We start from the raw sequence: 17,731 nt of genomic DNA on the forward strand, positions 1-17,731 counted from the left end.
ATCAAGTTTCAAGTTTATTTATTATTTGATTAATCGCTTATTCCAAATTCTAAGCGATGTACAAATTGGTAAAATACATTATCTAAAATATACATAAAATAGACCTACATAATTAACAAGGGGATAAGTTACAAAAAAAAAACTAATTAAGTTAAGACATGAATACAATAGAGAAGGTAGGATAGAAATACAATCTTGGAAAGGAAAGAGTCAACAATTAAAGGTTAAACACAACAGGAATGGAAATAGGTGAGATAGGTAAATAAATAGGTAAGATAAAAGTAAACAAAAGAGCAATTAACGAAAGAACAAATTAACATTTCAATTAAGTATTGAACACATCTTTAAAAAGAAAGCGCTTAAGTTGGCTCTTAAATTTTTCCAAATTCTTCTCCTCTCTTAAGTATAGCGGTAGTGAATTCCAAGTCTGAGGCGCCGTAACAGTAAAAATAAATTGCCTACGAGTCTTGATAATTTTAAGAGAGGGGATGACCAACAAGAGTTGGACGTTTGATCTCAGAAATTTGGGAGAATTATAAGGTATCAATGCTTTATAAATAAAAGCTGGAGTTTTATATAATTGAGATTTAAATGTAAGTAAAGATAATTTGTATAGAATACGATGGGAGACAGGAAGCCAATGTGCATTTTGAAGTTTTGTATATGGCCGTTTGGGGGAGAATGGACTGGAGAGGGCTTCAATGGCTGGGAGGGCTTAGATGGGCTGGAGTAGGTTTTAACGGAGATTTCAGCACTTGGAACCCAAGCACAGTACCGGGTAGAGCTTTGGATTCTTGCCCAGAAATAGCTAAGAAGAAAAAAATTTAAAAATTTAAATTGAATCAGGTTGGGCAGACTGGATGAACCATTTGGGTCTTTATCTGCAGTCATCTACTATTAGTGCTACTTGCTTTAAGAAAAAAAACTGATGGGGAGGGAACAGCTGCATGGGAAGAAGGCGGAGTTCAAAAGATGATTGATAGCATTCTGCAAGCAACTTGCGGGTTCAGATGCATAACCCTAGCGTTAAGGACCACTGGACACATTGCAGTAGAACTTCCATTGCTTTCAAAGGAAGTAAAACCAAGATTTTTAATCTGTTCTCAAGTTTTAAGTTTATTTAAAATATTTTATACCTCTTTCTGGAGCCATAAGGCTTCAGGAAAGGGTAGTGATCCTTTGATTACAAAAACTTGATGTCTGGAAGACAGGTTCAGAGATGCCAAGGTATCCAGTTCCAGGTTGTCACAACCTGAGCTCCTGATATGCGCAGCGAGTCTGGTTCACAGCGACTGATACCACTCCCAGTGCGTTCCTTCCAACTAAGGAATCCTTCAGGCTCCCTAGGCAATGGCCTAGGATGAAAATGTCAGGTAAATGACCACAGTGAAAACAGGCAAAGAAAATCACACACACCCAGAAATATCCAAAATCAAGATATACTTTTATTCCTGACCCTGAGTCAGGCTGCTCTGGTATCAGCAAGATGCAGTACTTTTCAACACATTTTTTCAGGAACCAAAACATAAAATGCTGGGCCAACCTGGCCACCCTGGCTTCAGAAACAATAGCCTGATTCTTATTTCAAAAATAGAAAAACAAACACATACCAGAATTTTGGGCTGGACTTTGGTCTTTGCAACTCAGTCCTCTTCATCAGCCTTAAATGGTAAAGATAGTTTTATCAATGCTCTCTTCCTATGAAGGAGCAGTAGGGAGAAGCACACAAAATTCTTGCTGCATGAAAAATAAAACTTTTCAAAACCAAAAAGTAAACTGCTAAACTTGGAATCCTTCCACAGGCTGCCTGCAGCTAGGGAACTCATACAAACGGAGCTGCTCCATGACTGATATTCCCTGAAGAAGCGTTTCTACAGCTAATTAGCCTCCAGCTGTGTGGAGAGGAGGAAAACAAAACGCTGCGTAGTTTGCAAATGTTTAGGCAGTTCAAGGCAACCAACTATGTAAAAGCATCCTTCAGAGCCTAGCTCTGGGAAGTTAAAGCAATTCTGAACACACAGCAAACTTAGTCCCAAAACTTTCAGAACACAGGTAAGCATCAAAAATAGCAAAGCTACTTCCAACCTTTTTAGCTTGTGTCCATTGCTTCCAATCTCCCACTAGGAATAATTGGCACACCAATGTCCATGGGTTCCCAGCTCTCCAGCTGCCTCTCAATGGTGGGATCTCATGTCTACCATCTCACAGTCTTTTCCCCGTTCGTCATCATTCAGCTGGGGAGACAAGCCTTGCTGACTCTGAGGCTCTCGTTCCCAGCCTCTCTGCTCCTCCTCCTATCTGGTTTTGAGCTGCCTCATTTTAACACGGCTACAAGCCACCCCTCCCTGCTCTGAAGAGGGGGAAGGGATAAAGCTCCCTCTGTAGCTGTGGCTGCTCATGTGACAGCTTTCTGCTGGTTCTCTGTCTTTCTGTGAGATGTAGTTTCCTTGCTCCTGAGGTTTTAGGTGAGCTAACAGCAGGCTTGGTAGAGTGAACTATAGCTGGTCTGAACTCTACCTGGCAGTCACTGTCTAGCTCATCACTATTGGTGCAAGGGAGGTCAGCGCTGCCATACTCAGCAGAGCTAACCTGGTCAGCTCTCCTGCATAGGGGCTTACTGTTCTTCCTAGTTAATCCTGTGATGAAGCTAGGAGGAGAGCTAAATTTGTCACAAGGTAGGAGACTCTCTGGCCAATCCTAGTTTTAAATTTGTATCGCCAAGCAGTTCAGGATTTGTAGTGCCTGATACTACCTGTTGAAATCAATGCTGCAAGTCCCATAATGCACCAGGCAGTGGTGTAGTGCGGGGGGAGGGCAGTCCGCCCTATGTGCGTCTTGGTGGAGGTGCCAGCACCCATCCTCCTCTATGCCCCCCGCTCCTTCCCCAACCCCCCTACCCTCCTGTGTGCCCCTTCCTGACTCCCCTCTGTCGCGTGCATCTGTCCCCTGTACCTATACCCCAAATAGAATGCTAGGTATAATCAAGAAGGGTATTACAACCAGAATGAAAGAAGTTATCCTGCCGTTGTATCGGGCGATGGTGCACCCACATCTGGAGTACTGCATCCAATATTGGTCGCCGTACCTAAAGAAGTATATGGCAATACTCGAGAGGGTTCAGAAGAGAGCGACACATTTGATTACACTGAAAGACTGGTAAACTGGGGCTCTTTTCCTTGCAGAAGCGGAGACTTAGAGGGGATATGATTGAGACTTATAAGATCATGAAGGGCATAGAGAAAGTGGAGAGGGACAGATTCTTCAAACTTTCAAAAACTACAAGAACGAGAGGGCATTCGGAAAAATTAAAAGGGGACAGATTCAGAACCAATGCTAGGAAGTTCTTCTTCACCCAACGGGTGGTGGACACCTGGAATGTGCTTCCAGAGGACGTGATAGGACAGGGTACGGTATTGGAGTTCAAGAAGGGATTGGACAACTTTCTGAAGGAAAAGGGGATAGAAGGGTATAGATAGAGGGTTACGTACAGGTCTGGACCTGATGGGCTGCCGCGTGAGCGAACTGCTGGGCATGATGGACCTCTGATCTGACCCAGCAGAGGCACTGCTTATGTTCTTATGTTCTCTTTAATTTTCCCAGCATGAGCAGCATCACAAACTTGTCGGTGTCAGCCCTCTCTCTGATGTCACTTCCAGATCCTGCATCTAGGAAGTGACAGAGAGAGAGCCAACACTGATGCGAGCAACAAGTTAGTCATGCTGCTCGAGCTGGGAAAATTAAAGAGGTACCGGGGAAGGGAAGGGGCGCATGCACAAACGGCAAGGGGGTTGGGTAGGAGCGAGGGGGGTTGGAGAAGAGGGTGGAGGAGGGGCACCATCACCCTGGGTGGCACTCATCCTTACTTTGCCACTGGCAGCAGGATGGGACAGTCAGAAATCCAGGACTATCCCAAAATCTCCAGCCTGGAATTGGGTAACCTGGCATCTCTGCAGTTTAGATGTCTATGAAGTAGGAAAGGTTAGTTTCAGTAATTCTGAGTCAGTAAACACTTGATGATGGTGTAATTAAGAATTCCTGAATTGAAATATAATATTAAGATAGGAAGGAAGATGCCAGGGGTCTGGGCCAAATGTTCAAGGAATTTATGCTTATCTACACTGCTATTGATGGTAAGAATTGGGGAAAGCAGCCCTGCAATCACTTTTGCCAGTGGGGAGTCAGATCCTTCTGTCAGCTATATGTGGATGTAGGATCACAATATGGCTCCAGAAAAAGGAGAACGGATTACTTTCATTGAAAGCAATGGAAGTAAGGAGAACAGATTTCTAGAGCCATATGGCAATCCTACATAAGATGATTTCTCCTGCAGGGATGATTTGTTGGCACAAAGTGACACTAATGAGGATTAGTTTCAAAGGAGACTTCACTTTAGTGCATGACCAATGTAGGAGCAGTTCCATGCTAGTATCTGAAAAGTTCTTAGGGAGAGATCTCAGTTCTCATAAAAATGTGTCAAAGAGGGAAATTTTTATGGCTCATGAAGAAATATTACCTCTGATAATGTCTGGTTTTGTTAGGAAAATCCCAAAATGCACTAGGGGAACCAAACAACAGGACTGAATCATCTTGTCCTGAAAGAAGGAGCCACAGAGAACCTACTCATAATTAGAGAGGACTGGTAATTTTGGACTGGTATCACTGGGAAGGATAGGGGTGAAAAAGGGAATGAACTCACTTAGCAAATAGCCCCTTATTTTTAGCACTGAGAATGTGAATGGTATTTGGCTGGGGGTTACATAAGAGCAGGAGCTAATGCATACTTTTCTATATTTTGGTTTCTTAGCTATGTGCAAATATATATGTCTTTTTAACAACAGAAAAGGTAATGCAGGAAATTGACCATGTGATTGGACAGAATCGGGCTCCATCAGTGGAGGACCGGAGTAAGATGCCGTACACAGACGCTGTCATTCATGAGATCCAGCGCTTTGCTGATATTGTGCCAATGAATGTACCCCATGCGGTCGCTCAAGACACTGAGTTCCAAGGCTATATCATCCCCAAGGTCAGTTGCATACCAGTTCAGTCCCAGCTAACAACTTTTCAGTTCCAGTAGCCTTAAGACTTTTTTTCTGCCAACTCCATAGACAAGTTTAGTTTTGAGGGCATCATATCCAGACTGTCCACCAGTTGTTGATTCAAGAAACATGAATGCACATGAATTCACATTTGTATCTTTCTGTTGGGTATTCCAGCATAATCTGAAACTAGGTTGCCTCAGAGGGGAAAAGTAGATTAAAGCAGGACCAGACCCTTCCAGTCTTCTTGGACACCACTCTTCTCATTTTTCTAGACTACCCCTAATAAATTTGTAAGGGATAGATTTACATGTATAGTACTTCAAATGTACAAAAAGCTATTTAATTTATATTAATTAAGGAGAGGTTGAAAACTCAAGCTGACTGGTGTCAATATGGACTAAAGTTTGTCTACCCCTGAGTAAATACTGCTATAGAACACAGCTGGTGAAGTAGCAGGGTATAACAAGCAGGACAGCTGCCTCAAGCATGCAGTTACCTGAAACCACAATAATCAGTCATGTCAGTGGGGTATGTGGCCTTTTACTGGCTCAGTCCTCACATTCCATGACTTTTGCTTCCCAGGACAAGACCAAGAGCATCTCCTATTTCAAGAGCTGCTGCATGAAGGGAGGGGACAACGGGAGACAGAGTACAACCTCATTCAGAACTTTCTGTAGTTATGCCATTGACTATAGTAGATGTTTAAATAATATCTTAAGTCTCAATTTTTTTGTTTCCAGGGTACTATGGTGTTTCCTATGCTGACCACAGTCTTGAAGGATCCCCAGTGGTTCAAGAACCCTTATAGCTTTGACCCTGGAAATTTCATGGATGAAAATGGTGCTTTTAAGAAGAATGATGCTTTCATGCCTTTTTCTGCAGGTAGTTTATCTTGAGAGAAAAAAAGAGTAGGAACTTCACATTTAGATCCACAACATAAAAAGCAGAGAGGTATCATTTTGGTTTTTCAGAGTCTGCCACTCCGTGTATTCAACAACTATATGGACTTAGAATAAGACCATTATCAGCAATTAACAGATTTCATTCAGTTTCCTTTTACTAATAGATTCATGAAAAAATAGGTCTGGAAAGGGCTCCATCTGTCTCTTCCTAGAGAGGATCTAGTCAGTCCCAAACAGATGCAAGTCTTACTAGCTCTTCCAAACCACCAATGAGAGCAACTGGGCAGGGAGCTTACTTGTGACTAGTAGGAGTTTAAAACTCTAAGCATAGTCATAGAAGAGAGGTTGGGTGTCCTGGAGGCACTTTTTATAATACACAACCTCAGCAGCAGCATCCTTTGAGGCCTAGAGGGGCAGCCCAGCCTTGATCTGCTCTTACAGTACTCTGGATACACTGGCTTCTGAGCCCTTATGCTCAGAAGCCAGAGGGTGGAACTGATGGGACACATCTACTCAGGTTGTTCAGTGCTTACATGGCAGTAACAGAGGAATAAGTGCCCTTATCCTTGGACAAGCAGGCAGCATATTCTCACATGTGGGTGATGTCATCCACGGAGCCTGGTACGGACAGTGGTAAAAGTGTACTTGCACTTTAAGTTTTCAGAAACTTCTTGACTGCCTGCACTGCACATGAGTGAGTGCCTTCCCGCCCGAGGCCAGCTCACAGTACCTCAGTTCTTCATTTTCTGTGGAGTGAAGAAGTGCTATTTTTCTGGACTCTGTCCAACGTGCATTGCCTTCCCATCAATGTTCTTCTATTTTTGACCCTTTGACCATCTTTCTTGTTTTCTTTCTTTATGCTTCGGTCTGTGTAAAAATTAAAAACAAACAAACAAATATATATATATATTTTCCATTTTTTCTTTGTACTTCAGTTGGGCCTTTCGGCTCTCTTTTATCTGCCTCAGTGTTTTTTTCCTTCCTCATTTGTCATCATGAGTTTAAGCTTGCCGCCGAGATTTTTCCATCTATGTTGAAACCATCGAGCGGTTTTAAGTAGCGTTGTGGGTGCCAGCACCCTATCTCAATCACTAACCCACACAGTTGGTGTTTGCAGTGTTTAGGCCCTGAGCATTGAGTAGATACCTGAATTCATTGTTCCACCTTGCAGAAGCGCTTGTTGAAAGTTTGGCGCATCCAGCAGGAGAAGCTGATCAGCTCAACCATGGACTCCGATGATAAATCTGAGCCCTTGGTACCGGTTATACCGGCATCAACATCGACATCGGATGTGATTCTTGCATCGGGGAAGCCTGCTAAGAAGCCATCCTCTTCCCTGCAATGGTCGTAGGCCTCTAAAGCATCAAGTCCTTGATGCAGGCCAAATGACACCATCACTATCCTTCAGTGCAGGCTGTGTCTCCTTCAGGGTGTGCATCCTGATTGAGGTCACCCACCCATTGACACCCTGCCGCTCCGATGGTACCAGCTGTTAAGCTAAAGGTATCAGTGCAAATTTTCAGGGAACCACTCAATGAGTTTTTCTGAATGGCACTCAGTGACATGTTCAAATTGTAAAAACACAAACACCATAGTTATGGGAGATTTCAACTATCCCGGGATAGACTGGAGCCATGGAGTTTCAAAATGTTCAAAGGAATCGGAGTTCCTAGAGGCTGTATGGGACTGCTACTTGGAACAGCTTGTCAAGGAACCAACGAGAGGGACAGCTATTCTGGATTTAATTCTCAATGGGCTGAGAGGACCTGCCCAAGAAGTGGAAGTAGTGGGACCATTAGGAAACAGTGATCACAACATGATCCAATTCAAAGTAGAAATAGGGGAGGAGAACCATTGCAACAACGTTCAATTTCAGGAAAGGGAACTATGATGCCATGAGACAAATGGTAAAGAGAAAACTCAGAGACAGCTCCAGAAAGGCACAGACGGTGGAGCAAGCCTGGACCTTATTCAAGGACACGGTAAACGAAGCACAAAACCGGTATATATCCAGATTTAGAAAAGGGTGCAGAAAGAATCGAGCAAAAGACCCAGCATGGTTGACCAAAAGTTAAGAAGGTGATAGGAGACAAGAAAAAATCTTTCAGGACGTAGAAAAAGAATAAAACCGAGGAAAATTGGAAAGAGCACAGGAAGCATAAAAAAGAATGTCACCGCGTGGTCAGAACAGCAAAGAAAGAGTATGAAGAGAGACTTGCTAAGGAGGCACGGAATTTTAAACCATTCTTTCGATATGTGAAAGGAAAACAACCGGCGAGGGAGGAGGTAGGACCCCTGGATGAGGGAGACAAGAAGGGAGTGGTAATGGAGGAAAAGGAGGTGGTGGACAGATTAAACACATTCTTCTCATCGGTCTTCACAAAAGAGGAAACATCCAACGTAACGGAACCGGAAAAATTTTTCAAGGGGGATCAAGAGGAAAAATTATCGTTCATGGAGGTAAGCCTCGAAGACGTAATCAAACAGATAGACTAAAAACTGACAAATCTCTGGGCCCAGACGGAATCCACCCGAGAATACTTAATTAGCTTAGAGACGAAATAGCGGAGTTACTACAGCAGATTTGCAACCTATCCTTGAAAACAGGGGTAATCCCAGAAGACTGGAGGATAGCGAATGTTACATCTATCTTCAAGAAAAGATTCAGAAGTGACCCAGGGAATTATAGACTGATCAGCTTAACCTCAGTTCCAGGGAAGGACAATATCAATGAGCATATAGAAAAAAATTAGCTGATGAGAAGAAGCCAGCATGGTTTCTGTAATGGAAGATCATGTCAAACAAACCTACTGCACTTCTTTGATGGGATAAGGGAACAATTGGACAAAGGTGACCCCATAGACATAGTATAGTTTCAAGTTTATTAGGATTTTATATACCGCCTATCAAGGTTATCTAAGCGGTTTTACAATCAGATACTCAAGCATTTTCCCTATCTATCCCGGTGGACTCACAATTTATCTACCGTACCTGGGGCTATGAGGGATTGAGTGACTTGTCCATGGTCACAAGGAGTAGCGCGGGGTTTGAACCACAACCCCAGGGTGCTGAGGTTGTAGCTTCCAGAAAGCCTTCGACAAGTTACCTCACGAGCGCCTACTAAGGAAACTGTGGAACCACGGGGTGGAAGGGGACATACACGGATGGATCAGAAACTGGCTGGCGGACAGGAAACAGAGGGTAGGAGTAAAGTCACACTATTCTAACTGGAAAGGGGTCATGAGAGGCATCCCGCAAGGGTCAGTGCTGGGACCACTGCTGTTCAATATATTTATTAATGACCTGGAAACAGGGATGAAGTGCAAAGTTATAAAATTTGCGGACGACACAAAACTCTCCGGTAAGGTTAGATCCATTGAGGAATGTAAAGAACTTCAAAGGGACCTGAACAAACTGAGTGAGTGGGCATATAAATGGCAGATGAGCTTCAATGTAGAGAAATGTATAGTCATGCACATAGGGAAAGGAAACCCTATGTACAACTACATGATGGGGGGGATGATATTGGGGAAGGCAACCTAGAAAAGGACTTGGGGGTTTTGGTGGATAAAACAATGAAACCGGCGGCACAATGCACAGCGGCCTCAAAAAAGGCGAACAGAATGTTGGGCATTATCAAAAAAGGTATCACTACCAGAACCAAGGAGGTTATCCTCCCGCTGTATAGGGCGATGGTGCGACTGCATCTGGAGTACTGCGTTCAATACTGGTCCCCGTACCTTAAGAAGGATATGGCGATACTCGAGAGGGTCCAAAGAAGAGCAACAAAAATTATAAAGGGCATGGAAAACCTTCCATATGCTGAGAGGCTGGAGAAGCTGGGGCTCTTTTCCCTGAAAAAGCGGAGACTTAGAGGGGATATGATAGAAACTTACAAGATTATGAAGGGTATAGAGAAGGTAGAGAGGGACAGATTCTTCAGACTGGCGGGGGCAACAAAAACTAGAGGGCACTCAAAAAAATTGAAGGGAGACAGATTCAGAACAAATGCTAGGAAGTTCTTCTTCACTCAGAGGGTGGTGGACACCTGGAATATGCTTCCAGAAGAGGTGGTAGAGCAGAGTACGATTTTGGGTTTCAAAATGGGATTGGACGAGTTCCTGAAGTAAAAGGGGATTGAAGGGTACAATTAGAGGGTTACTATATAGTACAAAATGCTTTAGAGCATTAGATCACTTACAGGTCATTGACCTGGGGGCCCGCCACGGGAGCGGACTGCTGGGCATGATGGACCTATGGTCTGACTCGTCAGAGGCGATGCTTATGTTCTTATGTACTCTACACAAGTTTCAAGTTTTATTAAAAATTTGTTATACTGCTAAATCAAAATTTCAAGGCGGTGTACATCCAAAGGTTAAAAAGCACATATATTTCTAAATACAAAATACTAATTTTAAGGTTGTCATACAAAGACTTGACAAAACAAACAGACAAACTGGAACAAGAGGGAACTGGTAGAACTATATTATTTAAAATAGAAAGCACATATGGAAACAATATAAGGAGAGGGATCAGATGTTAGGTAAGTCAATAAAATTCAGGAAGGTTATTTCCTTAGGAGGATGGTTATACATTAAAAACATCCTTAAACAGGCACGTTTTTAATTTGGACTTAAAGTCGGTGACTGACGTATCTTCTCTTAGATAATTCGGTGTAGCGTTCCAGAGGGTAGGAGCTGTTACCGAGAAAATGTTTGAGTGCATTGTATTGATGTGTCTCAGGGATGGAATGGCAAGTAGGTTTTGAGATGAGGAGCAGAGGGACCTTTGGAGGGTGTATGGGGTATATGGAATAAGCAGTCTATTCTCTCAGTACCATCCCAAACTAGGCATAGCACTCTGAGGCTACATGGTAGCGATTCCAGGTGTACATCGAGATGCTGGTCTACTTCCTGTTGGCACTCTTCAAGTAGACATTGACATTCTACATCGAGGCATCGATCCTCTTCATTGAAGCATCGATGCTCTCCATCGAAGTATAGATGCTCTACGTTGAAGCATCAACATTCTCCAGCTTTTAGAGAGCATGGCCAAATTCCTCCTTCATAGCCTCTTCCTCAACCCATCGGAGATCAACTTCAATTGTATCATCGATGCTGGACTCTCATCACTACAGACTCCTGGGTCCTCAAAGTCATCGAGGGTTACTCTTTCCATTTTGTAACCATTCCCCCAAACCACCCTCCAAGAGAGTCCTCTTTTACATCTCAATAGACGTCCCTTATTCTTCAGGAAATTGAAGCTCTACTTCAACTAAATGCCATAGAAGTAGTTCCCCCTTCTCAGAAAAATCAGGGGTTCTACTCCAGGTATTTCCTAATTCCTAAGAAGACAGCAGGTCTTTGTCCAATTTTTGACCTACGAGATTTAAACAAATATCTAGTCAAAAATAAGTTTTGCATGCTATCCTTAGGGACACTATATCCTCTTCTATAAATGATTGGCTATGCTCTAGACCAGGGGTGTCCAACCTTTTGGCTTCCCTGGGCCGCACTGGCCGAAAAAAAATGTTTCTGCGGCCGCACAAAAGCGCAAATGCTGCAGCAAGTCAGAGGAGGGAGCTGGCAAGACGGTAAGCACCCAGGGACAGCAGAGGAAAACACTGCATCACCCTCAACCGAGGCCGCACAAAATACTTCATGGGGCCGCAGGTTGGACACCCCTGCTCTAGACCTCAAAGAGGCCTACACACAAATATCCATACATCCCAATCAGAGAAAATTTCTACGTTTTCGGATAGCTTATCAACACTTCCAATGCAAAGTTCTGTCATTCGGCCTAGCTTCTTCTCCAAGAGTATTCAGCAAGTGCCTAGTGGTTGTGGCAGCCACCCTACGAACTCACGGGTTTCAAGTGTTTCCTAATCTGGCCAATTGGCCTATAAAAGCTACATCTCCTCAGGCAGTACACTCAGCAATGCAGTAGATAACGTTTCTGCAGCTTCTAGGGTTCGAAGTCAACTTCCAAAGTTGCATCTTCAACCCTCTCAACTACTGCAATTCATAGGAGTCTTACTTAACATCATTCTTCTATGGGCATTTCTACCTCTACAAAGACAAGACACCTTACTTCATCTTTGAAATCAGGTCTTTACTCTGCAAACCATCTCTGCAAGACAGATGATGCGACTCATAAAGTCACATGGCATCCACAGTTCATGTCATGACCAGTGTTCCCTCTAAGCTGCGCTGGCGTGCGCTGGCACACAAAATATTGCATCGCAGCGCACAAGTTTACGTCACGGCGTACGGAGATGGCAGGGCGGCGAGAGGAGAATCGGGCGAGTTGGCGCTGGCGCCCGATATTTGTAGCGCACAGCGAAAAAAATTTTGCCCACAACACCCGCCCGCTTAGAGGGAGCACTGGTCATGACTTCATCTCAGATCAGCTCAGTGGACCCTAGCATCTCAATGGTCTCAAATTCTTGGTCCCTTATCCCGAAGGATCATAGTCACCTCACCACTTGGTTATTGCCTTCAGTGGTAGATGGATCCATCAAATCTTTCCAGGGGTCTGTTGTTTCATGTCCCCCCACAACAGAAAGTGCTCACCACAAATGCATCCATGTATGTTTGGGGGCTCATCTGGACGGCCTCAGGACACAAGGTCAGTGGTCTGCTCAAGAAAAGACATTCCACATCAACCTGTTATAGCTGCGGGCAATTTGAAATGCTCTAAAAACCTTTCAAGAGAGTCTTTCCAACCAAGTCCTCCTTGTTTGAACGGACAATCAAGTAGTGATGTACTACATCAATAAACAGGGAGGAACAGTCTCTCTCCCTCTGTGTCAAGAGGCTGAGCAGATTTGGAACTGGGCAATTGCTTGAAACATATTTCTCAAAGCCATATATGTGCAATGCAAACAGAATACTCTAACCAACAAGATTAGCAGATTTCTATGACTCTCAACTCCAAAACAACCACATCTTCTCACTATGGAGGACTATGGAGGACTCCTCAGATAGACCTGTTTGCATCTCCCCATAACCACAAATTGCCTCAATTCTGCTTCAGACAATACTCTCCTCATCGTCTCAAAGCAGATGCCTTTCTTATGGATTGGATGAACAAGTTCCTCTATGCATTTCTGCCAGTCCCTGTCATTCTCAAGACTTTTGTCAAGCTAAAGAACAAATCTGCCACCATGATCCTAATAGCTCCTCGGTGGCCCAGACAATTTTGGTTTTCCCTTCTACTTTAGCTGAGTGCCAAGGATCCAATTCCTTTACAAATCTTTCCATCTCTGCTCACTCAGAGTCAAGGATCTCATTTACATCCCAATCTGCAATCTATGCACCTAACAGCTTGGTACCTCTCAGTCTGACTTCAGCAAATTTTAATTTTTCTGACTCAGTACAAGCCATTATAGTTGCTTCCAGAAAACCTACTCAGCAATGCTATCTGCAGAAATAGACATGCTTCAATTTATGATGTACTCTCCATCATCAAGATGCTTCCTCCTCTTCTCTATCTTCAGTGTTGGATTATCTTCTCCATTTACTCCAATTCTGGACTGAAAACCACTTCAGTCAGAGTTCACCTCAGTGTTATTAGTATCACGGTAAACAATAAACCTGTGTTTCCTGGTTAATGAAAGGACTTTTCAACTCTAAACCTCCGCTCAAGCCACCTCCAGTTGTCTGGAATTTTAATGTAGTCCTCACCAGTCTGATGAAGCCACCATTTGAACCACTGGCATCTACTCATTTTAAGTTTCCCACTTGGAAAGTGGTCTTCTTGATATCTATCACTTCCGCTTGTCGAGTGAGTGAACTTCAAGCATTGGTTTCCGATCCACCATACACAGTATTTCATCATGACAAGATAGTTTTCAGGACTCATCCTAAATTCCTCCCAAAAGTAGTCATGGAATTTCACCTCAATCAATCCATTGTTCTTCCACTTTTCTTCCCAAAGCCTCATTCTCATCCTGGAGAAACAGCTCTTCATACATTGGACTGTAAGCATGACTTGGCTTACTACATACAAAGGACTAAGCCACACATGACTTCACTTCAGCTGTTCATCTCTTTTGATCCTAACAAATTGATCCAGCCTATAACCAAAAGAACTATTTTCACATGGCTAGCAGTCTATATATCCTTCTGCTATGCTCAGGCTGGGCTGCAGCTCAAGAGATGTGTTACAGCACACATGGTCCGAACTATGGCAGCATCAGTAGCTTTCTTACGTTCCACTCCCATTGATGAAATTTACATAGCAGCTACTTAGTCCTCAGGTCACACATTCACATCTCCCTACTGTCTGAAATCCTATTCAAGATGAGATGGTCATTTTAGCCAAGAAGTATTACAGAATTAATTTTCTTCTTAATGGTCAACTTTCCCTTCTTCCCATTGCAGTAAGCTAGGGAGTCCTACATGTAAGAATATGCTGCATGCTTGTCCTAGGATAGAGCACTGTTACTTACCGTAACAGGTGTTATCTGGGGACAGAAAGCAGATATTCTCACATCCCTCCCACCTCCTCTAGTTGGCTTCTTAGCTTGCTTATGGAACTGAGGTACTGCAAGCTGGTATCAGGTGGGAAGGCACTCACACATGTGTGGTGCAGGCAGTCGCAAAGTTTCTAAAAGCTTAAAGTGCAAGTACACTTTTACCACTGTCCATAACAGGCTTCGTGGATGACGTAACCCACATGTCCCCGGATAACATCTGTTAAGGTAAGTAACTGTGCTTTTTCAGTGTAGCATCCTTAGGCAAATTTTTACTCTTCCTAATGGAGAATCTGAAACTGGTCCTAGAACAGACTTCTTGGGGAATTTCCCTTTTTCAATTGTTAAATAGCTAGGGTGGGTAGGGGGACCAGCAGAAGCCATGACCTGCAGTCTTTAAACTAAAAGTAGGACTGAATCAGCCTGTTCTGAAAATCTAGAGCCAAGTGGCAACCCTGCTTGGGAGGGTAGAGGCATGGACCATTGCAGCACTACTGTTGCGAAACATATTTTTCTCCCCCATAAAGAAAGTCTTCAGAGGGCTTAATCTGTACAATGCATGATCTAGTGTAGTGCTTCCCAAATTTTTATCAAATATGACCCCATTTTAACACTTAAAATTCCCATGACCCCAGATGATAATTAAAAACAAAATAGCATCCATCCACTCCCATCCTTTCATACTTTTCTTCCTCTCTTCACTTTGCCTCACTTCAACCAACCATATACAGTACAATGCAAGAAGGCAGAGGTAGCAGCCAGCTCAAGCTCCGTGTGTCAATGAACATTCACAGACCCCATTGGTTTATATGGATTTCCATTTTAACAAGAAAAACACAAAAGGAGGGAGCAGGAATTGTGAATATTCAATGACTCACAGGCCCCTTGCTTACTGCCACTAAGTAGCATAGATAATAATTGAGGTCCAGAGGGAGGAGGAGCAGCCGTCTTTCTATGACCCCATCCACCAAACTACTGACTTTATACTTAGTGGTTATACACTGTGTTAGTTGCCTTGTTTTTTTTGATGTCCTTCCCAGGAAAGCGGATCTGCCTTGGGGAAGGCCTGGCCCGAATGGAGCTCTTTCTGTTCTTCACCACCATCCTGCAAAACTTCACCCTGAAGACAACAAAGAACCCAAAGGATATTGATATTAGCTCAGGATTAAGTTCAGGCAACTCACCACGCTCTTACCAGCTATGTGTGCAACCACGTTACTGATATCTTATTCGTTCCTGCAGATTTTGTCTCAGGGGCTGTGCAATCTGGGAAATACTAACAGCACCCCTAGTATAACTTGTCATGAAATACTGTATATATAATCAGACTGAGCAGGAACCATCATGGTGATCATCCTGTTATTATTCAGCTGTGATATGTCATTGTTTCCCTCATTGGACTAGGATTGAGTTGAATGGCTATGAGTAATGCAGTTACCGCTCAGTGAAGGAGCTGGGGTCCTTGATCAATGAATGCCTTGACTTTGGGTTTATATCAGAGAATTATATGGGTTAATTTATTAAAATATTAGCTGAAAATTGTTATTCTTCAAATAAATTTAGTCCCCATTTCCCCCTCCCTCATTTAACAGGCTGAAAAACTAAAAGCAAAGCACTTATAAACTGAAGGTGTGTGTGTGTGGGGGGGGGGGGGGGCGAACGGGTACTAAATTTGTTCTTAAGAGTAACAACTTTCAGCTGCTATTTCAATAAATTAACCCATATAATTTAGGGCTGTATATTAAGCAGTGTAACAAGTGGATAGGCTGGTTAAAAATCTGTTTAAAGATACCTAAATAACTTAGGTTAATAGTTTTAAAGTGCAATTTAAACCTCACACTGAGCCATTCCCTCCCTTGGAGCTGCAGATGCTACAAAGGCAGTGCTCACAAGTCCCAGGGGAAGGGATTGCTTAAGGGTAATATCTAGTGGCGTGTCCAAATTCCCATGTTAAAAAGCTGAGACAGTCTAATTTTATCTTCTTTGCATTCGTAGTTTTGTAGCTCTTGCTTCTTGCAGACCTGCCAAGTATTCCACTTTCAGTGGGAGACTCATACTTTTGTGGGTCATCTCCTACACTCCTACCAGAGAGCCGAGATCTCCCGCTGAGCGGCCTCCCCATCAAGAGGCAGCAGGAACTGCATTCATAAAACATCATCTCCTGCTGCGGCTTATCCCAAGGTAGCAGGAAATGATATTTTATGAAGGTATTTTCTGTCGCTGGATGGGGAGGCCACTTCTTTGCTGCTGATTGAAAATTGGCGTGTACCAGAGAAAGAGCTATGAACAGGATTTGGTACAGCTATGGGTGAGACTAGGTGGCAGTATTGGCAGGGCTGGGGCAGGCCCTAAATTTTCCACTGAGTGGGTTGGCCCCTTTGGCAGCTCTGTCCTTGATGCACTGATGGTAAAACAGAACTGGCAGAATGTATTACAGATGGCATGGACCAGCCTAGCTACCTTATAAAAAAGGATGTTAAACAATTACACCCACTTTTAGACACAAGATTGAGACCTAGCTATGAATAACATAATTCCCCCTTTGTTTGAAATAGTAACATTGCCCACTTTATGAATCTTAATTGTTAGTGTAAATATGCAAGAAATTATCCTTTACAGAGATGCCAAGTTACCCAGTTCCAGGCTGGAGATTTTGGGCCAATCCTGGATTTCTGACCATCCTATCCTGGAGCATTATGGGACTTGTTGCACTGATTGTAGAAGCAGGGACTACAAATCCTACACTGGTTTGGGATGAAAATTCAAAACCAGGGCTGGCAAAAAAATCTCCAGCCTAGAACTGAGTAACCTGGCATCTTTGCCTTTATAAACTTAAATAAGTGACTCTACAGCAAAATGGAGGCTGATGAATATGGCGCACTGTTATGTTGCAGTTTATTGTTCACTGCTTTGTGCTGATCTATAAGCCTTAAATTTTTAATTAGGGCTATAAGGTAAGGTTCATAGATGAAAGCGCATGGGACAATCGCACGTGGACAAAAACACTAAGACAAATGTGCACAGGATGTCAGCTCACCGGATTAAAAGGTAACTTTAAAGCGCTCCGAGGGAGGTGTGGGGAGGAACCTCCCGATTTTACTTAGAAGTGTTGGCGCTGCCGTTGGGGGGGTTTGGGGGAGGAACACCCCTCCCCCATTAGAGAGGAAAGTGTAATTTTTCCCAGTGTTTAAGTGAAAAATTAGTTTCCTCTGTGTGTGTGTGTGTGTGTGTGTGTGTTGTGGCAGCGGCAACACTTCTAAGTAAAATCGGGAGGTTTTACTCCTCCCTTGGAGCACTTTGAAATTACCTTT

At 43.3% G+C, this 17,731-nt stretch overlaps 1 protein-coding gene across 1 annotated transcript in view; it reads left to right on the forward strand.

The window, feature by feature from the left end:
• Window positions 1-17,401, forward strand: part of LOC117364898 (cytochrome P450 2F2-like) — a 180,354-nt gene extending 162,953 nt beyond the window's left edge. Inside the window, exons 8-10 of the mRNA XM_033954631.1 lie at window positions 4,839-5,026; window positions 5,783-5,924; window positions 15,461-17,401. Of these exons, the coding sequence (XP_033810522.1) occupies window positions 4,839-5,026; window positions 5,783-5,924; window positions 15,461-15,642 (512 nt within the window). The 3' untranslated portion in view covers window positions 15,643-17,401. The remainder of the gene's footprint in view (window positions 1-4,838; window positions 5,027-5,782; window positions 5,925-15,460) is intronic.
• The last annotated feature ends 330 nt before the right edge of the window (window positions 17,402-17,731 follow it).

Source organism: Geotrypetes seraphini, chromosome 8 (assembly GCF_902459505.1).
Source record: "Geotrypetes seraphini chromosome 8, aGeoSer1.1, whole genome shotgun sequence".
NCBI classification, from domain to species: Eukaryota; Metazoa; Chordata; class Amphibia; order Gymnophiona; family Dermophiidae; genus Geotrypetes; species Geotrypetes seraphini.